We start from the raw sequence: 24,523 nt of genomic DNA, 5'->3' as shown, positions 1-24,523 counted from the left end.
CTTTAATCTCCAGGCCTGTAGTACATGTAACGTGGGAGAGGGTACTTTTTCTTGACATGTGACTTTGCGGTACTTATTCCCTTATCATCACATACGAAGTTCGTTATTTTTACAGGCAAAACTCGATTTTTTAGGTGGTCACTTTTTATGTTAACGGTTAAGGGTAGTGGAAATGCTAGGTTGAACCGATGATTTGAGTTTATGTACTGGGGCACTTAAGGATACCGCAGTACCGCACCCTCCCCTTCTATGATTTTGGGATTTGGGCACAAGTGCTTATCATGCTATTCAGGAAAATATGATGGCAACTTTTTTTTCCGTTTGCCTCCACCCTTCCATTTTTCAAAACGAAGCCAAGTGTCAGAACTCACTATTATAGTGAGCGAAGCTCGCGTCGCGAAGCGACGCGACGAGTTCGCTCCAATGATTACACATATGAGTCACGTGATTTGCTCTTTATCAGTTGAAAAAAGATGAGTATCACCCATAATGCTTCTGGAAAAATGTCGCCGTCACTGCGGTATACTTCATTGACAATCCCGTAATTAAATTAATTAGATTGTTTAGATAGTACCATAAACGTTTTTAAATTCCAGACAAAATTTCTCATAGCTTCAAACGTTTTGTGTTTGCTTGGTTTGAAAGAAGAAGAAAATCGCAGCTAATATGACGTCACGATGTAATTGTTTACATCCACCGCATGATATTTCCCGCGTTAAATAAAGAGGCGGATAAAATGTCTATAAGTCGTGTTGCAAGATGTTAATGGGCTTCGTTCGTCTCAACGGTCACACCGTACAACATATTAGCGAGCGAAGCTCGCGAAGCGAAGTGACGCGACGAGCTCGCTCCAATGATTACACATATGAGTCACGTGATTTGCTCTTCATCAGCTGAAAAAAAGATGAGTATTACCCATAATGCTTCCGGAAAAATGTCGCCGTCACTGCGGTATACTTCACCCGTAATTAAGATAATTAGATTGTTTAGAAAGTACCATAAACGTTTTTAAATTCAGACAAGCTTTCTCGTAGCTTCAAACGTTTGGTTTTGCTTGGTTTGAGAGAAAAAGAAAAACATTGCAGCTAATATGACGTCACAATGTAACTGTTTACATCCACCGCGTTATATTTCCCGCGTTAAATGAAGAGGCGGATAAAATGCCTATAAGTCTTGTGCAAGAACTAATGGGCTTCGCTCGCCTCAACGATCACACCGTACAACATATTATCTGATAGCTACGTGTGTTTGTTTAATAAAAACGTCTCGTTAGACATACTAGATATATCAAAACCGGAACGGAAATGGAGACGAAATAACGCTTCCTGTATTTCGTATCTACACGTACTACACCTGTGGAATGTACGAGTATCCGCCAGCTTCCTCCGCAGTATTCGCCGTGGTTTCCGGGACACTTTTTATCCTGGCAGTCCGTGTCATTCCGCTTTTTGTTTGACGTCAACTGTTTACCGTCTCCACAGAAACATTGCCATCCATACTAAAGGGGAGATAAAAATGCGATGCTGAGCGAAAATAAACTGAATCATGACATTACTTCTATAAACATGATATGTTAACAATAGCGCACTTACATTGTACATACATGTAAAGTGATTACCAGTCAAAAAGAAGACCTATAACAAGTTTGAACAAAAAACACATTTCCGGATGCTGTCAAACTAATTTTCTTGTATGCTTCATTCAGATAAGTTAAGCATCTTCTCTAAACTTTACATATTTGTCAATAAGAGCGCTAATGATAAGCAATTCAATTGTAGTTCTTTTTTTCAAAAATAAAAGAAAAAGATTACTGAATTACTGAGATATCTTTATGCAAAATATTGTTGAACAAATCAACTCTTCGCCAAAGGTAAAATTCTTATGCACATCTATGACTAATTTTCAATGCAAGTTTACTTGATAAAGCCACTATCACATGTATCCAAAACCAATCAGTAGAATTAGAACATTTAAAAAAAAAAAAAAAAAAAACAACAACCGATATTGTAAACTATGTAAATTAGATATTGAGGATGTATTGAACTTTGGTTTAAATAGTTGCGCAATTTAGAGAAAAATATATGATGTGCTTTTGAATTACGTAACAATATTTATATACAACATTCTCTGAAAAATCGCACCAGTGCTATGTACCATACTATACAAAGCACTGAAAATATCCAACAACACGAACTATATAATATACGTTTTCAGTTAAAATGGTTGTCTACCAAATGGCAATAGTATGACTTCACCTCCGTCCCAGAATATGGGAATTGTCGAGAAAGACATTCCCTGATGCACAGGTCGTTTGTCAAGGTCGTTTTACGTACAATCATTTGTCCATTCAAAATTCGCGCAGCGTCATCTTCAAAGCAACCAACATACATGTAGCTTGAGAGAACTGCAAAAATTATAAAGCATGTTGCAAATTTATACATCAATTTGAAACACACGTACATACATACGCAGAATGGTATCCATTTTAAAACTTACCTGCATTTAGTCCTCTCAAAGGTCCAAAAACAACAATACAGGCACAGATATTAGACAATACTAATGCCCAAGTCATGTCTTAGATTAGCAAAACAGTGCAGCCTATATAAATGTAGAACTAACCAGTTCCACTCCCACAGATTCACTCAATCTGTGCTCATATGCAAATACAGTGTCTGTAGGGATAAAACTCGGGTTTTTAGATGAAAAAGAAATGACGTGATAAAAATCGAAATTCGGAACACTGGATAACTATTTCTTTTGAAATTGACACAGTTTGAAACAAATTGGATAGAGTAATGGTTGGTTGGTTGTGTATTGTTTAACGTCCCCTCTCGTGAAGTTTTCATTCATATGGAAATGCCACCACTAATAATGTTATGAGTATCTCTACATTTGCTGGATAAACAACGAAATCAACAAAGCTCTGTTTAGAGAGGAATATACTTTTGTTCAAGATCATTACTGCACTATTTTCGGAGATAATTATGAATCAATGAATGGTACTTATCAGATACTGACATTTCCAATACAAAACAATGCGCATCTATCTAACAAAAGGCGAACCATCTATATAAAGCTATATATTTTCATTTTATGCTTTCATGTTATTTGATGATTTCAAGTGCAATTTATAAAAAACAAACATGAAGAATAAACAAGACCGCCTTCCATTCCTGGTTTGTGATACACTGATGTAATCTGAATGCTGAAAAATCATCGTCTATTTCAATGTACGTTTCAAAAAATCGTTAAGCACACCGATTTTGAGAAAAACGCCGTGACGCAAGGTTTCGACATATTATGTAGAAGACGAACCGGGGAACTTTCCGGATATGTGTACTGGTTAGAAAGTGGAGATGGGGATGATGATATGAACTTCCCGTCCTTCGTGTAGCATTTTTCAGAGAACCGCCGAACAAAATGGAGATAAAAAGTGAAGGGAAATGCTAAAAGACGTGCATATTTGCATATCATTATACAGGAAGATGTGAATTTCACTTCCTCCTCTATAGCTAAATATACAGTGGAGTTTCAGGAAAGTCCTCTCAGTTGGACAACAAACATGACGGACGATCAACAGAGGCCGCAGTGTTAGAACGATGACGACCTCAGTTCCGAACACTCTAACCATTTCTTTAGTTTTCAACGTACTACTGGGCCTAACCTTCGGCGGCTTGTATATTTTCCTGTATCCAGGAATCGATTTCCATAAAGAAAACCCCCGAAATGAACGCGTGTACTCTGGTGACAGTTTTAAACAGAATGGATTCTGCTTTTCCTGTGATGACCTTGGGTCAGGAGCCTTGCTTAAAGAAACATTGTACACTGATATTGTAACGATGGACTGTGGACACCGTCTGTGCTGTACTACAGACGATGTGCTTCGAGATTTCCTATTAGCAGTAAGTGACAGGTTGCAGAATGAAATAATAATTAGAGTTAATCTTTTTCATTTGTTTGTTTGCGATTGACATCATGTTTTTAATGATTTCAGGTCAGTTCTGAAGGCAAGGCAACAGATGGTTTGATTTTACTGATCATTTCTCCTTTCATCTTTAATGAATAAATATATAAATGACATATTTCTTAATTCAGAAATAAACGAGAACAGTATCTCTGCTTTAAACAAATCATTCCAATTCTGGAGAGGACGAGATCCCGCCGCCCATGTCTATATCGACAGCCACAATCCCATATCAAAAGGTGAATATATTTCTACATGCAAATTTATAGACATTTTTTAATAACAATTGTTTAACCATAAACAGTTTTATATATAAAGGTTTTCTTAAGGAAAATATATCAGGACCGAGCTATTTTTGTAATACGATTGAATACACAAAGCAAATTAAAAACAAAAAATAGCCATCTTACATTTAAGGGGTTGTTTGCATCGTAGGAATATATATGAACATGGCATGCATGGGGTTAATTTGTACAGATACTGAGTATACCGGAATTACCACCATGTTTCTATTGCTTATGTATTCACCATAATGCTAACAACCTCGACATTTATTCAACTTGTTTATGCTCTGCTTTCTTTCAAATAATTGATGTATTAGTGAGAGGTTAGCGTAACGCACCGTAACGTGAACTTAGCGTCATTAGATTGCCAATATCTAGATACAATTTACTTATTCCAATAGTGTGAACGTTTCAGTCAACATTAGATGTTTAATAATTATTTAATTTGAAACAACTTAATTTGTGGGGAAAATGGTCACAAAGAACACCACAATCATGGCATTTATGATATATGATACAAATGGTAAATATTTGACTTGTGTATGCTACGGCTTATATCTATATTTTGTTATAGATTATTTTTTTGTATAATTGAAGGGTTGGTAATTTTGTGGAAAAATAGCATAGACCGAGCATTAGTCGATATTATTTTATAATTAGTTAGATTAATTGAAAAAATTAATCGGCTCAAAATCTCCACATCAATAATTATTTTGAAAGGATACAAATTGAGGTCTTCTTTCATCCTTCATTTTTGGGGCTTGAACTTAGCAAGTCATCGGACACAGCAAGCATGGATATATTGCGAGGGCCTTTTGTGAGAGTCGCATCACACTTTCTCTTTCCTTCATATGAAACAGACATATTAGAAAATACACACAAAACAAGTAATCCCCATGTTCAAAACTAAATTCTAACGCAGAAAGATATGATTCAATAAATATGAAGCAGAGGTATGGATTGTGTTTCCCCCGATTTATTGTGTAAACTTTGGCTTTGGTTTTCATGATGGGTTGAAGATTAAGACATACAACACAAAGAGTATCTGCATGTAGTAAATAATTGAAATCGTAAACGTGTTGAACCAATGCTTATTCGTGCTTTTTTCCCTTTTACACGAAAATACTCAATCGTAACAACTCGGCCATTTCCGTAACCGACAAATAACAATAATAATTTTTTAAAAGGCCGAGCGTGTTTCGATTGGAAAATACTCGGTCTCCGTAAAATTTAGTTGTAATGAAGTTTGGCACATTTAACATTTTCTCTGAAAATTCCATTGACATTTTTACTAAGTTTTCTACATTTCGACCTTCTATGAAAATGCATTGTGTTTTACTTTTAATAACATTGGGATTTTTCTTTAAATTTATTGTCAATTTTCTTTTGCATTAATTCCATAGAATTTGAAATATCCTCAAGTAACTTTTCTTTCTATCACATGCAAAGATTTATCAGAAACAGCATGCGTTGTATATATGCATAGACATTGTTTACAGAGTGTTTCAGACATGTTGGGTGGTCATTTACAAAGATAACTGAGTTGAATTGAACATGTTTTATTGTATATAATACAAATGGATTTGATACAAGTTCTTACAACTTGGGCCTATACAATGAAATTTACATTTCAAAAGATTTTCAACCACAAACACGTTGTTCAAACTTGGTAAGGAATTTTAATAAAATATAACAATGATAATATTCATGTAATAAAATAAATTGCTAATTCAAAACTTTAATGCGCCTCTGATGAAGCTTTGTGCGGCAGTATAGATAGTTTCATTTACACCATCTGATAGTGAACCATTTCCCTATCTGTGTGGATCCGGGTTAGAATAGGTCCTCAGTACCCCTTGATTGTCGTAAAAGGCGACTAAATGGGGCGGTTCTTCGGATGACACCGAAAAAACCGAGGTCCCGTGTCACAGCAAGTGTGGCAAGATAAAGATCCCTCCCTGCTCAATGGCCATAAGCGCCGAGCATAGGTCTAATTTTTGCAGCCCTTCACCGGCACTGGTGACGTCTCCATATGAGTGAAAAATTCTCGAGCGGGACGTTAAACAATATTCAATCAATCAATATAACATACAATGAGTATCAATCGTATTTATATCATTAATTTGCAGTTATTTATCAAAAAGATTCATTTTTGCGTGGATATATAATTTACAAGAAGCAATGGTAGCTGTCCTCTACTTGACCACACGAACAGAGAGGAGGGCCGATGATATTTCTTCGAAAGAAATCATTGATAAAATGAAGTTGTGTCTTAATTTAGTAAGAAAAATATTAAGACTAAATTTGGAATTTTCCACAACAAAAAAAAATGAAGGTCGTTTATTTGTATATTCTTTAAATTTGTTAATAGATGCCACCCCCCTCCCCCCCCCCACCACCACCATTTGTCACCAAATCTAATTTGTATCCAAAGTGAATAAGTAATGATTGATATTGTGCTCAATATCTGAAATGTTTTTAGATGAGTAGATAAAGTCTGCACAACGACATAATTTCTTCGGGTACATCATTAACGTAAATATAATTTTAAAAGTAGAGGTCCAGGAACAGAACCCTGTGGTACACCAGCACAAATAGTCTTATTAGAAGATAAAGGGTTTTTGTGCATAACATTCTGCTTTCTGACAGACAAATAGCTTTTAAAACATTTAAGAAGATTGCTAGATTTTCCATATGACTGTAAATTAAAAAAAAAAAACAGCCTTTATGCCACACTCTATCGAATGCCTTTGAAAATTGACAAAAGACCATAAAGCAGGGCGTTCCCTCATCTATGCTAATGACAACACTTTATGTTTCAAACAATTGAAACATTGTTGAGTGTCTTTGTAAAAAGCTTGCTTGATATCTATCAAACATATTATTTTTATGGAAATAGCTTACAAATAATTCTTTCAATAATTTTACTCACACTCAATAACGAAACTGGCCTATAATTGCTCATCCTTTTTAAAAAGTGACAGATTATGAACCATGTTTCACCAGCAAAGAAATATATTTTTCATAGAGACCGATTTAACAATAGGCATAGTGGCTCAGAGACTGATTTTTGAAGTAGTTTTTATTGACATTTTATGCCTAATACAGTCAGGTTCAACTGCTTTGTTTACAGGAATATTCGATATTATGCTATCAAAAATTTATTACTATTAAATAACAATATCACAAAGAATATCTTCACATATTACATTATGTATTTAGTTATTTGGACGATTTACATCCACATCATCAACATTGAATATTGAAGTAAAATATTCATTAAGAGGCGAGATCAAAAGATCGATGTCGGATAAAAATATAATTCAAATAGTTAGGGCGAGGGGGGATAGAATAGTCCGTAAGTTTCTGCCATGCGACATCGATTACACTTTAGTGGAGAAAAAGACAAGCGACTGTTAAAAACCACATCATCATATATTTTAACGAACATTTAATATATTTAATGTAAACTTTCATTTGTGAATAAACAGTAGAAAAGGTATGCAGAGTGTTTTTCATAATCGCATGTTTTTACTTGTTAATCGATTAGGTTCAACGTTCATCATATTAAAGGGGGAGGGGATCTTGGTGAAAAGTATATGAATTTAGGGTTTTTTTTTATCAGCCATTGAACATTTAATCTGCATTCAGTTTTCCAAAGTCTGAAAAAGTACTTAGTATCACCAGTGTCGGTGGATAGATGGAATTCCATATGATGGTTTAAAATGAAAAATGTCTTTCATAAGCGTCCAATATAGTTACTATCGTCATCAATACAGAAGTTATTGTTATTATTAGTAGTAGTATTCATATTAACATAATGGGTTCGTAAAGCGCATTTTTTCATGTTATTCATTCTTACACTTGGACTAAACTAATTCACTTTTCTATCGCAGGGTTATTTCTAATTCGAATTTCTCAAATGGGAATCAGGGAATCAAACCATGTATGGTTTTTTCCCCTGGTACACATTCACACAGTAATGTTAAACATTGTGATGAAAACTGTTCAACTGCATTTTCTAATGTGTCGGTTTTTTAAAATAAATAACCCTAACCACATGATTCTGCTAGTAAGTTTAGTTTTTCGGTGTCTGCACTGTCTTTTGACTTTAACTGTATTGCCACACATCACGTTTGCAAGCTTAGCCAAGTTCCAATTTCACTAACGCAAAGAGAATAAAAACACAGAGGACCCAATATAGAACCCTTGGGGACTCCAATGGAAATATCTTTTCCCTTTGAGATGATCCCTTTCCGTGTTACGCATTGTGATCTTTCGTGTAGATACAAATGAAACCATTTGAAAGTATATCATACATAAACGATAAAAGTTGTGCGTCATGACTGACTGTGTCAAATGTTTTGCTTAGACCACCGGCAATTGCATTGTTTGGTGTCGAATTTACTATTAAAAAGAACATTTCGAGATGAACTTTGGTAGTAATATATATTGATTTTGTATGAATATATTAGAATACAAAGTAGAATTTTATATCATTTGGTTTATTGGGGTTTTTTTTGGCTAACTTTGGGTACCCTATATTTAGAGTTCTATACCTTAACTCTAATAGTAAATTCGACCCCAAGCAATGTAATTGCCTGTGGCCTAGACCAATAAAAAGTACACTTGTACGTTTCCCTTTATCATATCTTTTCCATCCATTTTTTAACGAAATTAAGTAAAGCAGTTTCGCATGATCGTTTCGGTCTAAAACTTTATTGATTCTCTGTTAAAAGCTTATTGACATTCAAATACTGATAAAAAGTGTTAAAACATGTCTTCCATAAATTTGCTTATGATAGGTAAAAATTAAAATGGCCATTAAATGAAACTATTGTAATTTCCAGTAAATATGATTCAACGTGGGGTTTTTTCTTTCGGCGCAGTATCATTCTTTAGATGACTTTCTTTACACAACTTTAATTAACAATGTAAGTATTTGATTGGTAAATAGGGCAAATCTTTGCATTTAGATTTATTCATTTATTTTACTGGTTACGTAGGTTTCTTTGTTGCAAGTGGTTGCCGAGCGGTGGAGGTAATATTGACAAAACACACGGTAGCTTTTTTGTTCTGCTTAAAGACTTTTTACCGTGAATCAATCATTTATGAAGGACGGATAGGCTGTTGTTAGTGTTTAACTTAAGATTGCAATACAATGATGATATAGAATCGAACAATTATTCAATCCGACGAAAATAATATATGATCACGAATCAAATCTTTTTTTTATTAATACAGATAATGTAATATAGGAACGAGTATGTAATGCAATCTACAGAGAGTAAATGATCACACGCTGTACAATGTATAACGAAGGGAGATTGAACAATTTAGAATGATGTAAATCAGAATAAATGTGTATTGTCAAATAATGATGAACGTAAAGTATATCAAATTCACATGACTGGTAAATAATTAGAAACCGATCTTTTTGCACCTGCGACTTTTTGGAAGAGTTATCCGACCTTGGTAAAAACAAGAAAAATCTAATTTGTAGGTGACTTGTGTAAACTCAGGTGACCTATTGCAATTGGTCAGTGTCCGTCGTCGGACGTCGGTCGTGCGTTAACAACTGAACATTTTAACTTCTTTGATCTCAAAGACAATGTACATTTTGCAATGTCAATGAGATTGGTGATGAAGACCATTATCTGTTTAAATGTTGAGGGTTTGTTACAATTAGATATCAATGTTTTACATGGGAAAAGAGGTATCATTACTAAATGTAGTAATAACTAAATCTATTTTAGATTCTGACAATATTTTCACGTTAAGAAAATTAAGTAAGTTCTTAAACCCTATCCATCATATATTGCTGCAGCTTGTGTGTGTATATGTATATATATATATATATATATATATATATATATATTTGTGAATACTTACATGTATTTTCTCAATACCTTTGTACTATTGGTAAGGAGAATAAAGAAATTGAAAAAACAACTTAATTTCTTTTCAAATTTAGTATATGAAGCATCTTTGGAACAAGGGGGACATAAAATGTAAATTTTAAGACTCCTGTACCCCTTGGACGTAGGGGCGGGACAAAAGTTGACCAATTTTCAAAACTCTTCTTCTCCAGAACCCACATCTTTAGGAAAAACTGTAAAGAAGGAAGGCCTATACCAAATTTGTAAATTTCATGATTCCCAGGGTAGAGGTTCTGACTCCAGGGCAGAACCAAACTTGGTATAAAATGTTTATGCGTAAAATATGTTCAAACATTTTCTTTAATGTTATTGAAATTAAATTGAAACTAAATAGATATTTAGAACGAGCAGGTAGGCCTTTACCAAAATTGTTAATTTGATGATCCCAGGGTAAGGGGGTTTTGCTATCGGGGGGTGGGGGGGGGGGTGATCAGTGATTAAATGTGTGAACAATTGAACATTTTTAACTTCTTGATATCTACAATTTCAAATTATGTCCAAAGTTGAAAAAAAGCATCTTTGGGACAAGGGGGACATAAATTATAAATTTCAGGACTCGTGTACCTCTGGGGCCTTAAGGGCGGGGCTAAAACTACATAAAATTGACCAAATTTCAAAACTCTTTTTCTCTACAACCGCACATATGTATGCACATGCAGTGATGCAGAGGGGCAAGGCCTCTACCAAAGTTGTAAATTTCATGATCCCGCGGTAGAGGTTCAGAATCCAGGGAGGGGTCAAACTTGGTATATATAGAGTATACATGTATGTGTAAAACATTTAAATATATTTTTTATGTTATTAATATCAAATTGAAACCAAACAGATATTGAGACGAAGTAGGTAGACCTTTACCAAAATTGTAATTTCATATGAATATTCACCAATAAGGGCCCGGGGGCCTTTTGTCTGAACCTATGTGCGGGTTATTTCATATTTTTATGAAGAAAATTATGATTATGTAACTTTTTACCATGAGATTCTTGGTAATGATTTGGAGATTATTTGATTTCTTTTTGAAATATATCAATAAAACATGCTCTTCCCATAGACTTCACTGTAAAAGGTGAAATAAATCAAGCATTAATAAAATATGTGTATCATTTTGGTCACTAAATTCTTCAAAATGATATCATGATTATAAAAATCCCACAATCCATTTATTAGATATGAAATATGATTGTAATACAATGAATACCTTAATATAAATTTTAATCATAATTATTATTGCTTCTCTTTTTATCAATTTTAATTTGAGCTTTCCTATAACATATTGCAAGTGATTGTTTTCCTGAAATGTTATACAATGTCTGTTTTTCTTCTAAACGCAACATCGACTATTTATAAAAGTGACTAAAATCTTTTTCTTTTTTTTTCTTTTTTTTTTTTTTACACAGAATTGTAAATGAAAATTTAGAGATGTTTGGTATTATTTTACAGATGGCTGGGTGCGCTGGCAAGTGGAAGATAATTTTGGTACCGCCTTTAATTCAAGCATATCCGTATTTTCTGACAATCTACAGATTTCAGTTCCTGGAAAATATTACGTTTACTCTGCATTGAAAGTAATTTCTGATAGTCGACCTGAGAGCAGGAATTTCAACGTTAATCTCAAGCGCTTTAACGTTAATGACATTCACACAATAAACAAATCGAGTGCAGATTTTCTCCTTACTAAAAAATTCATAACTACAAAAGATGTACAAAGCAGCTGGGTATCGTTCCACGGTCTTTTTGAATTGGATAAAGGTGATCAAATTGGAATAAATATCCATAAAAACAAAAGAAGACTCATCGAGAGGACACCCATCTTAAACTATTTCGGAATCTACAAACTTTGATATTACGGAAGAAATAGGAATTGAAGGTTATGAAATGTCCTGTATACGAGACTGGAAAAATAGAAATCGTTCATTTTATTTTAGAAAACAATGGGTCACGAAATGTGTCATTATGTAACTGTTTGGAAGTAAACGCAACCAGGAAGTATGAAAGCGTGATTGACGTGTACAAACAAACCATGGCGTGTATTCCCATCCTGTCCTCCAATAAATAACCTGTCACACTCAATGTCAAGTACCAGTATTTTTAGCATTGCCAGTTTCCAAAATCAGATTGAATGTTACTTGTGTTCATGGATATTTCCACACATTTTATAAAATGAAATTCAGATTAATTGAACAGATTTGTATAGGTTGGATTTTCATTTCCTGATGTGTGTAGATGTTTACATGTAAATTGAGAGATCGGTGCAGAAAAATATTCACCCTCTCGGTCATTGTAAAAGGAAGTATTATTTCGTTATTGGTGTATCAAGATGTTTTTTTTGAAACACTTATAAAGTTAAAAATTGTCATACAGTATTTATCTGAACGCCTGTCATAACATGGTATCAAATTTCTAATGGGGAATGTTTGTAAATTACTGAAAATCTTTTCAAATAAGTAAGACTATAATTAAATTAAGCGAGTTAGATATTCAAAATAGTTTTTCATCTTAGTATGTCAGCTCCTTGCGTGAATATATTCTTTCTGTTCAAATATATTCGTGATTCTTGTAGTTTTAACCATTTTTACTTTATATATTCTCGTGGAATTTGGTAACAACACCCCACCCCCGAAGTGTCAGACTTTATAGGTAAACCTTTTGTGTAATCTTCTCATTTTGATTTCTTCTATAAAAGTTCTTTAAAAACGTATGAGAATTACGTGCTTCTAATATATCTGCAATTCAAATGGGTGATGAAACTTGATTTAGTTCAGAAATTATATTGCGAAACCTTAATCAAACTTAATTTTACTGAATTAATTTTATTTTTGAATTGTATTAAGTATAAATCATATTAAACATGATCACTTCAATTTATGTCCCAATTTTACATTCCATTTTCCTATTAGATACATTTTAGGTTATATTACAAGAAAAATCATACTATTTTCTTTCCCTTTAGTATATTGAAGTCGTAAATTTGTTATAAAAAGCACCATCTTATAGAAACTAAAATACTTCATCCCATTGTACTATATTTGGATACACACTTCCACTCTGGATTATGTTTACTTGGAAGTCTAAGACGTACATGCTGGTAGTGTCTCTTCCTTTGTCAAGCACCGGAAGTGATGAGTCATTCTAATCGGAAGTCCGTTGTCACGGTGGGTGTTGGTATAATAAAGAACTCTCACTGCTTACCACAGGCACTCGATGTTTTAAAAATATCTATAATAAAAAAGATGTTTCTCTATAAACAATAGTTTGTTTATGCGAAGACAATTTTTTTTATTATAGATATTTTTAAACGTCGAGTGCCTGTGCTACTAACGGCCGTAAGCGCAATGCGTAGGTGAAACATTGCAGGGGCGGACCCAGGAATTGCGGTTACAGGGGGCGCCACTTATGAGGCAAGGGGTCTGGGGTTCGCCTTTAGGTCCCTAGTGGGTCCAGGGGTGGGGGCCTAGGGGGCGAAGCCCCTGTAAGCTCCTGGATTTTATAGGGCTTGAAATATGTCTCCTATTTTAAGTAATTTGTACTATTTTCTATCATTTTTAATAAGGTGAAATTAGTAAAATGACGCTTTTAAGGGTTTTTGGAAAAAAATTTAAGTTCTCCAAATAAAGTAATTGAAGAAATCAAAAGATTTTGTCATTTATTTCTCAGGGAGTGGAAGAAATTATTGCTTGTTTTATTGTTTAGTACATTTTTCTAAACAAGATACCACGATTTACTTTAAATTTGAACATTTTAGGGGGGGGGGGGCGCCGGTTGCGCCCCCTTAAATCCGCCACTGCATTGTGGTACTTCGCCTAAAGCTCATGACGTCTCTACACGAGTGAAACGTAAAACAATACACAAACAAAGCTTACCTCCATTGTGTTTTTATTAGACTTGCTCAAGTCTCTATGTTTAATAATCATTGCTCTCTCTAATACTTTTAATAATGCCAAACATAGTTTGGTGACATTAAGTATGGTAGAGAGCAGATATTTAGATTTCTGAAACACAGAAAAATTTGAACGAAATGATAAAGTAATAAAAACAACATAGAGACTTGTGCAAGTCTATGTTTTTATTTTAAAAGTTCAATTTCAGAGTTTCGATTTTTTCTCTCACACATATTGATTAATATTTTAAAATTACTCTCAAGTACTAGATCTCTCATTCAAACATGGGCAGCAGACATAATCTGACCTGTCGTGTACAAAATACACATTAAAAAAATGGGCAGCAGACATAATCTGACCTACCATGTACAAAATACTTATAAGATGGGTAGCAATTTGATCAACTGTTGTATTAAAAGTGTTAGAGACAACGGACTCCAATTATGAATTATCTACATGTATGTGATATATGATCTTTAATGTTAACTAGGCCATTGTATCGATCATAATTACTTCATTTACCTGAGCAAGATATAGGATTCACGACCTGAACTGAACTGAATTTATTTCTCATCACAATTACACAATTGTATACAGAGATTTAGTACATATATTTTATATTAAAATGATGGTAATATATCACTAAATGTTTTAAGGCACGCGTGAGTATGGATATAGGCAACATATGCAATTTTAGATTCGAGTAGTCATTGGGTCGGGGAGCATAGTTTATTAATATTTCTTATAAAGGAATACAATTTTCTTAGAAAAGATTGCTTGTTTGAATTCATTATATATTTTTTAAAAGTGATGTTGTTTTTGAAACGTATTTGTTTTGGCGATAAACATTGTTTCCTTATATCAATCAGAGATTTGCAATTAAAAATGTAAATAGGATTCACGACAGATGTGACTGGTCAACAGGGGATGTGTACTCTTCTTACAGACACACGATCAAACCTCTTATGTGCCCCAGTGTTCTCTGTTTGCCAATCATTGTTCAGAACCTTCACCCTTTTTTTTCCCCAGTCAGCTAGTTTATAAAACCATGGAGAGAAATGTAGAAGCTGCCCACGGGGAGCGTGTAAACATAAAAAAAAATAAAAGATCGGTGGATGGGTGGGAGTGAAATGTAAGATTGGAGAAATGAAATGTATTTTGTTGTAATTCATTTAGAATTGTACCTGTTAGATATCAATAGTGTTTTGGACAAAACGTTGCAGTAGTAAAGAGGATCCGATTGGAAGCATGCATGCATTCACAAAAAATATCGCATATTTTCGCCAAGAAAGATGAATTACATATGCACAAATGCATCTTCACAAGTCAAGGGTCCGATTCTCTTGAGAGTAAGCGAATCCTATGAGTGAAAGAAAATGATGCACTCTTTGTAAAAACAAACCCAAAAAACAAAAACAAAACCCAACCCAACACATTAGTTTTTCTTCTTTTAACCATATTTACTGAACCCAGTTTTCTATTTTTGTGAAAATCAAATGTTCTAAATCTTCATTATATAGATACAAAATATTATACAAACTAGAAATTCTCGATGAACAAGATTTTGGTATACGAAATCGCCTCAACGAATTTGAATATTTTGATAAAAATTTATGAAGTACAGCAAATGCCTTTTAAATATCGATATTACTGACAATTTTGCAAAACATTTTATTCTTTTTTCCAATTTTCTTTCTTTCTTTTTTGTTGTTGCATTCTCCATTGACCATATATTTATTTGTAAATGTAATTAAACAATAGTTTCTATTTCATTTTCACTACCCGTTCACATTCACAATACATCCACTTTTTGTTTTAGACAAATAGTGTAATCATATATAGAAAATATAGAAATCAAAAGACAAAGCAAAGGCTTGATGTAAATATTATGTCAACTTCACATTTAAAAGAGTCTATATTTAAAAGCAAAATGAGATACTATAAATGAAAATACCTTCATCTTGTGTAACCCAAAAATATATTCCAGACAGACAAATGTTTTTCAAAGTCAGAGTGTTTAGAGTTATATATCAATAAACACCTTACATGCAATATTTATTATTCATATTGTGACTTTTGTCAGTGTATTTTTGTCAGCTGAATCAATGGTTCAGAGTGATCATGTATGGATCTGTATATCCCCCCCCCTCTCCCTCTCTCTTCTTTTTCTTTGATAATTCTTTATTTTCTTCTATTCTGTAATATTAACACAAGTGACATCTGTAATATTAACACAAGTGACATATGCATCAATCTTTAATTTACAAAAAAAATTATGAGAGAGAGAGAGAGAGAGAGAGAGAGAGAGAGAGAGAGTAAATATATCAAAAGGCTGTTTCAATTGAATAAAAGGTTCCATCCATTCCAGGTTGTGTCAAATTTTGTTTTTTCACCATTTTTATAGAAGGTCTGTTTCAAGGTCTCATAGTTCTTTTTCAAATGAGATATCGCTACTACTATACTTAATGTCTTTTCTGTACACCTCATGGTATATATGTAGTACTTTAACCACAGAAAAAGTGTGTTTTGAATATATTTGTTTGAATCAAGAAATCCTAATAAAAAAAATTCTTTTTGTAATAGATAACTGTAGATTTGTATCATCTTCAGCATATGTTTCCAAAGTATCTAAAAAGGGTTGAACATTTACACATTCCCAGAAGAGGTGTTCCCATGTTTCTTCTTCCAATTTACAAAATGTACAGCTTTTTGTATCCTTCCTCTTCATTTTATACAGGAAAGTGTTTGTAGCCAGAATTCTATTAATAAGTCTATATTGGAAGCATTGAAATTTTGAGTTTTTTGTAAACTTAAATGGTAACTTATAAATTGTTCTCCATTCACTTTCTTCAAGTCCATATAGAGTAATAGTGCAGAGTTCTCGATAATCCAGCATTTCATCACAAAGATATTCACAGCATTAAAACCAACTCTATTAGACGTTCTTCACTTCTCCAAAAATGTTGCATTTTTCACACCTAACAAAAACATGCGCCATAGCTCCTATTTCATCAGTTTTGATCTTAACTTTCTTCATGCTTCACAGTCTCACCGCAGCTCTGCTTTTGCGGAGTAAGGATCAATTAAATAAACACTAGTGTAGAGATGAAAATGTCATTTAATGAAAATTACGAAAATTATGAATAATAGGGGATCAGAGTAATAGCGAATCAGATAATGTAAAATGGTCTTACAATATGCTGATCCCCTAGAATTACAGATGTACAATATACTTATGCACAAAATACATAAAGTATACCGTTTTTAAAATAACGGATTCTTAGAATATTCCTATGTGAATGACTTTTTAGTATAGCCCCTGTATTTGGGGAGTCCCCTGTAGTACAGGTAGATGCTATCACGAGACAACAATACCCACACGCAAGTGTTTTTATATTCCGCAATTTTGAAATAGAAAAACCCGTATACGAGCAAAAAAAAAAAAACCAAAAAAAAAACAAAAAACTCTGGCATTCCGTAACTCACTTTTTGTGATTAGATAATCCATGAAATGTCTAATGAAAAACACAACATTTTAAGTGAACATGTCATTTATTATCATGATCAAACAAATGACGTAATAAAACAAGTTCAAACAAAATGATGTAATCGACCAAAATATACAAAATTAATTGGCTGGGACAACTTAATACAAACAAACGTTTACTAATGACAAGGTTTGCAAATGAGCAAATAAAATGTAAATTACACAAATTGATCCCAGCCAATATACATATAAAAACACTAATAATATAAAAAAGGTGGTGCACAAAAAGGCCACAAAACAATGAAACATGGGAGGTACATAAAGGAAATACTAACTAATGTATAAAATTCAGTATAAAACAATTTAATATTTATTTCTTTGAATATACTCTTCGTCGTACCGATGTACATGTAATTAGTAAAGAAGTCACAATTAGTTAATTACCATTTACATACCCTATATATTCTTGCTGCATATGTCAAGATGCATTAAATATTCTATTGGGCAAGTACCCTGGTGCCACTTCAAACCATATTTCTTAATTGTTGAAATGTATTTAAAACAAGTGTTTGCTTTTAAATATACTAATTCACTCACTGCGTACTTGTATGAGTAGCAAACAAGCCATAATAGTTATTTTATAATTAATTTGAATATACATGATCAAATTTATCATAATATGATCAGTGTTAGTATAACCTCTTGGGCTCTGGGAGGACTACATTACCGCTACATTGCCAGAAATATAATCCGTATATCAAGGTGTATTGCTTATCATTGTCATCCCCACCCTCTCATTGTATGATTGCTCTAATATCTTCAAAACAGATGAGATCTTCACCCAAATACTATCTATATGCTTGCCGCAAGATGCACTGAGTATTCTGTTGGATAAATGTCCTTGGGTCAACCGAAATCCTATTTCATAATTGTAGAAATATATCTAAAACAATTGACATAATGTATTTGAGATCACGACCCCTAAACCATATACATGCATATTCCTGCTGCACATATCAAGACGCATTGATTATTCTGATGGGCAAGTGCCCCGGGGTTATCCCAACCCCCGTCATTTTTTTGGTTGTTCAAATATCTTTAAACTGGTTGAGATTCCAACCCTTAATGCAAATATTTTCTTGTTGGACATGACATAATGTACTGAGCACCAGGTTTTTGTTCGTCGTTTTTCCATCCCATTTGCCCCTCAAGGTGAAAAAGAAAATTCCGAAAACTTCTTGTACATTTAAAGGAAACCATCAATCATCTCCCAAAAGTTGATTTGGTTACTACATAAAATGTAAGAGGAGTTCTGGGAACCAGGGTTTATTGTCGAAATAACAACGTTTATTATTTTTTCCCACATCATTTGGTCCCCAGGATAAATGAAAATTCCGAAAACATATTGCACATCAACAGGACACCACCAATCATCTTATTCCGAAGATTATTCAGCTACTGTGTAAAATGTAAGAGGAGTTCTGTATGTTTTACATGGTTCAATGCCAGATTATTTAAATATGTATCAGAAGTCAGTCAGAGGCAAACTAGAAATTCTTATTCAAATATATTGTATATACCCAGGGCAAAAACAGAATATTATAGAAGATCTTTCAGCATTTCAGGGAGCACAGTGTGGAATGCCTTGAGTCAAAATATAAGAAACTCAACAAGTGTTGCGTGTTTTAAGAGAAATTATCTTAGAGATTATCACCATACTTTTTAAGCTTCATTTTGTTCCTATTTATCTTACATTCATAATTATTTCTTAAGTTTATATGTATTCTACTTCTTTTAATCTGTGTTTATTTTACTAATATCTGTCTGTATGTATGTTATATGCAGGACCATATTGAAAACTAGCGTTATCGCTAAATATGTAATCCTGGATAAATAAAGGCTTTATTATTATTATTATATAGTTCGGAGAGCCAGGGTTTTTGTAGAAAAATGTCGTTTTCAACCCCATTTGGCACCTAGGGGGAAATGAAAATTCCGAAAAATTACTGCACATCTATAGGACACCTCCAATCATTTTCCAATAGATGCTACTAACGGCTACTGCGTTAAGTATGAGTTCTGGGAACCAGAGGTTTTTTAAAAAGAAGAATAATCGGGGTTTTTTTTACTCCCATTTTGCACCCAGGGTAAAATTGAAAATTCCGAAACCTTATTGCATACCTATCATATTTTAAAATATAAATCGGTTACTGCTTGTTTGAAGAAGAGGAAAGTGTGACAGACGGGCAGACAGACGGACCGTAACAACAATAGGCCTATACCAGAACTTTAGAAAGTGGTAGTATATTATTTAAACATCATAGATACACATCTCTACAAGAAGACAACTGCATTCCACTTGAGAATTGAATCTCTATTATCTTATAGAGTGACACTGGACACTATTAAAAGTTGTGTAACTTGATGGTATATGAAAGTCGTTGCATTATTTCATTACTATCTGTTTTCTCTATTCTTAAATGAGTGAGTAGTGAAGGATAAAGTCGTCATCATCATCATCATCTCCCGTAAGACTATCGGATTCCATGAAATAGTGCCCCATGGGAGTTGGCAGGAACAAAACCTTCCTCATTCTGGATTGACTTTTCAAATAAAAACCCGGTAAATGCCACACCAGCATAGGCGTAGCTTGGGTTCTAATATTACCGAGCTATCGACATTTTAACAACGTAAAACGTATTTTTTTTTTTTTACCGAAGCAGCTGCCTCGGTTGCCTCAATGGAAGCTACGCCACTGACCAGTATAAGTACGGCAACCCAATTTATCTTATTAAATATTAGAAATTATTCATTATGCAAATGTATATACCAATATATGTGAAACACATCAATTATTTGATATTTGATACGATGAAAATTCTAACGGTCGTGGGTTCTGCAATATGCGCATGACTATATATATTACATACACGATTAATTCTTTAATTAACATTGACATCACGTTTTCTATACATGTATATTGTAATTGATTTCCGTTTATAAGAAATAAAGCATTTTTATCATACTTCCCCCCGATAGTTATTTCCCAAAAAGGACTAATTTTGGATAAAATAACCTCTAAATGACGTTCTTCCTGTAATATGGAGAGCACAATTGTATTTATAGATAGCGGGGAAAACCCACGCTCCACTAACAAAACATTGACGAAAAGTGGCACAGCAAATCAGAGATCAAAACACATTCAGGATGAGTGCTCCATCGAGTCGAAATTGCAAGTGCTTCATGATATTTTCCTGTGCAGTAAATGTGGTACTTGCGATAGTATTTGGCGTGTTGGTAGGACTGAATTGGGACAAATTACTTGACAACTATTTTCGGTTTTCAAACTCGGAGACTCCACAATCAATGATCGGAAATGCAACTGTAAGCGGGAAAGCCATAACGATTAGAGACTCTGTTTGTTTTTCTTGTGACTATTTGGGCAGTGGTGTAAGTGTAAATGAAACACTATACGAGGAAATCGTTACAACAGATTGTAAACACAAACTGTGCTGCATAAAAGACAAAGTGATCCATGATTTTGTGATAGCGGTAAGTGGCATTGTGTGCTTTTTAAAGAACATTTTCATTGAACCGAAAAAGAAAGTAGACACGTATTTTACCACTTTTGCTGTTCAAGTTTAACTTTCGTTTTCATATAAACCTGGGTTTTCCATCTCTTTTTAGACTCAAAATGAAAATAACAAAAATGGTAAGTTATTTGTAGATAACCACATATATTATTGCTTTGAGGAAATATTTAACGCCAATTCAAGTCGTGTTTCTCATTTAATGGTAAAAGCATTAACAGTGATTAATGTTACATGTATGATTGTTTTCAAACTAGAAGATCTCGTTTTACAGAAAACAGTTCATCAATTAGGGATTCCTTCGCCTGGTGGAGAAACAGGGCTAACTCAGCCCATTTCTATCTGGACCGGGAAATCCCCGTATCAAAAGGTTAGTGCAATAAGTTTTCGGCCCATGACTTCTATTGACCACTCGGGTTGATAAATTGTACGATAATAGTAAATCATGTGGAGGGGGTGAGGCCCGAAGGGGGGCATGGGAGGGGGTTGGATTCCCCTCCCATGAGGAGAGGTTCGGAGGGTCTCGCCCGAGAATTTTTTTAAAAGATTCATTCAAAAAGGTGTATTTTGATGCATTTTAAAATGAAATTATTGTTCCTTCTTCTTTTCATTTATAGTCACTACATCCTTTATAGAAAGAAAATGAAAGGACACGTGAAAGATACGTTGCGTTTCTAAATCTGCCAATTATCAATCTGTTTCTTCTATTCATTTACAGAAAACAAACTTCGTTGGAAAGCTGACGATACATATGGGACTGCATTTGCACAAGATATAGTTCTTGTCAATGGAACTCACATGAGAATCAAACAAGATGGAATCTACTTCATCTACACTTCCACCACCTTCGACCATAGTAGGCAGGACACGGTGGAAACCATCTATCAAAGTCTGATCAAGTACCACCCTTATTTACCAAAGACAGGCGACGTGGACCTCGTTTTCAGCAAGTTTGGTGGATCCCGTGAATCTGACAGACATCACACAAATTTTTTGGCAGGAGTGTTCAAGCTGGAACCCGGATTCCTCATCGCAAGTTCCCTTTCTCAGAGAGGACACGTGTTTCTTGATGCATCTTCGCCCATAAAAAATTATATCGGGCTATATAAGTTATAGCTACCAGATACAGTAGTTGAAACTGAAATGATTTGATACTGAGAGTACACTAGCTGTGTAAATGCCAGTTGATAATATTTCTTTACAGACCGATCGAAGATCAGAACACTAAGATGTAAATCATTTTGTCAAACAGTGATTTTTCTCCTCTTTCAACAGAATTGCAGAGGGATACAATACTTTGCTCGTTTGTTCGCATGTTTGGTACTTCCGCAAATGTATAAGATTTAAGACACATCTCGTGCGTGTACTAAATATTGTATTCTTAAGGTTACTGATGAAATGTCAAGGTCACTCAAAGAGAAAATTCTAATATTTTTTTTGTCAACAACATCGAAGGTTCTCTTTTTTTTTTTTAATCCAAGTCGTTTACCAGATTAACATTTCTTGTACCTTATATACATATGTAAAAACACGGTTCCTATTGGAAGCCAATGTTACAGGTGAAAGGTTAAGGTTTTAAGGTCATTTGAAGGTTATCAAAGACTTTGTAAGGACAATTATATTGCTACATTTTAAATCTACTTTATTTTAATTTCAAATTTAAAAGGTCAAGGTTTCTGGGAGAGATACTGTTAGTTTCATTGAATTCTAGTTTTTGCCGTGTATTTTGAGTTCAATTTCAAACGCACTTGCAAGGATGCTGAACTTGTTCCTACTATACTTCGAGAATTGATATAAAAAAGATCAATGAGCAATGGAATTAAAAATTCCAATTTGTTTTTTGTTTCCTGGTTTCATATCTGGCACTTGCGTCTCACAATATGCTTTGTTGGGGGAAGTGCATGACAAAATACATTATGTTATACATACAGCATTGAGAAGTACAATAGGAAATCTTGTATTTGACACAAAATTGAAAGGGGTTAATATTTTCAAGGAAGTTTATCAGTGGAAAAATTATTTCTTTCCACGAAAGTGCCGGTCTTACACAGATTAGGATGCCCTGAAAAAAAATGACTCTTAAGAATTTCCCCCGGAAAATAGTTTAATGATAAGACTTCTTTTAAAGAAAACCTACTTTAGATTTAAGTGTTTCCCTCTGGATATCCAACTTCTGTGTCAGTATTCCTGGAACGAAGTTATCCTCTAGCATGCAGTTATACATGAAGAGCAGAATTTCCCCATACCAATGTCAAGGTACAAGATCCAGCAGTACGTTTCACACAATCATCTGTTTTATTGAGTAAAAAAATCACCTAACTATGAATGTAAAGAATTGTGGAGAGTGAGTTTATCCTGGTTGCTTTATAGATTATCAATGCAAACATCTAATGAGAAGAATTCAATCCAATATATATTCAGCTATTTAGAATTTTCAAAACAGTCGTGCTCCTATAGAAAAAAACTGCAATATTTCAATTGAACATAATTTTAAGAGGAAAACATACCGTTATAGTGAGACAAAAACTGCATTTGTATTTACACCTCATTAGTTGCGTGAAAGTTAATTCTAATTACTCTTCCCTCGAAATGCGACCCGAGTATCATGGTCTTGTTACAAACAGAAAGTAAAAATAGAATAATTTGCTATATCCGTTTTATGCTTCCATAACAATACTTTGATTCATTTTATATAGATTCTAAAAATCGCTTGTGCAAATATTGCTAATTTTCAAACAGAGAGAACAGTGGGACATAAAAAGTAAAATTCTGGATGCTGTGTATTGCCATTGAAATATGATTTTGATAACATATCAAGGAGTTACTCTACATCGTCATAATGGCTGACTTCCTTTTGAAATATGGTGGAAAATTTAAATATCAGCAATATCTGTCTATTCATTTAAAAATTTCTCGCCTTACTGAGTAGGTTAACACGTCAACTACTGGACTGTAAATCGCGTGTTCGAGTCCGGCAGGGGTTTTAAATTTTTCTCAGATTGCTTTCAACTAAAATTGTATTTTTTGACTAAACAAAGTAAATTTGAAAGTTTTCAATTTCAAAATATTGTACATATCCCCCCACTTTTCATCCATATCAAATTTCTATGGCTTCCTAGGCTTTGTAATACATAATGTATTATCATTACTTTCGCTCGAGTGAAGGAGTACCGTGTACGTATATGTTTGACACTTCCCAACGCTCGTGCGTACTTGTGTATATGTTTGACACTTCTCAACGCTCGTGCGTACTTGTGTATATGTTTGACACTTCCCAACGCTCGTACGTACTTGTGTATATGTTTGACACTTCCCAACGCTCGTGCGTACTTGTGTATATGTTTAACACTTCTCAACGCTCGTGCCTACTTATGTATATGT

The 24,523-nt window shown here is 33.8% G+C and overlaps 1 protein-coding gene across 2 annotated transcripts; it reads left to right on the top strand.

Moving 5' to 3' along the window:
• Positions 1-3,372: 3,372 nt before the first annotated feature.
• LOC125659867 (uncharacterized) lies at positions 3,373-22,968 on the top strand. Of its 2 annotated transcripts, XM_056148923.1 has the most exons (6): positions 3,373-3,913; positions 4,096-4,203; positions 20,679-21,104; positions 21,240-21,264; positions 21,417-21,512; positions 21,861-22,968. In XM_056148923.1, the coding sequence occupies exons 3-6, from the start codon at positions 20,760-20,762 to the stop codon at positions 22,256-22,258; spliced, it is 864 nt and encodes a 287-aa protein (XP_056004898.1). In that variant the 5' UTR covers positions 3,373-3,913; positions 4,096-4,203; positions 20,679-20,759; the 3' UTR covers positions 22,259-22,968. The 2 variants fall into 2 exon arrangements, with proteins under 2 accessions (XP_056004898.1, XP_048747616.2); XM_048891659.2 differs by lacking the exons at positions 3,373-3,913; positions 4,096-4,203 and adding an exon at positions 20,211-20,320.
• The last annotated feature ends 1,555 nt before the right edge of the window (positions 22,969-24,523 follow it).

The sequence above is a fragment of the Ostrea edulis genome, chromosome 9 (genome assembly GCF_947568905.1).
Source record: "Ostrea edulis chromosome 9, xbOstEdul1.1, whole genome shotgun sequence".
Classification (NCBI taxonomy): Eukaryota; Metazoa; Mollusca; class Bivalvia; order Ostreida; family Ostreidae; genus Ostrea; species Ostrea edulis.
The sequence above is the reverse complement of the archived record's forward strand: the minus strand, read 5'-3'. Positions and strand labels throughout refer to the sequence as shown.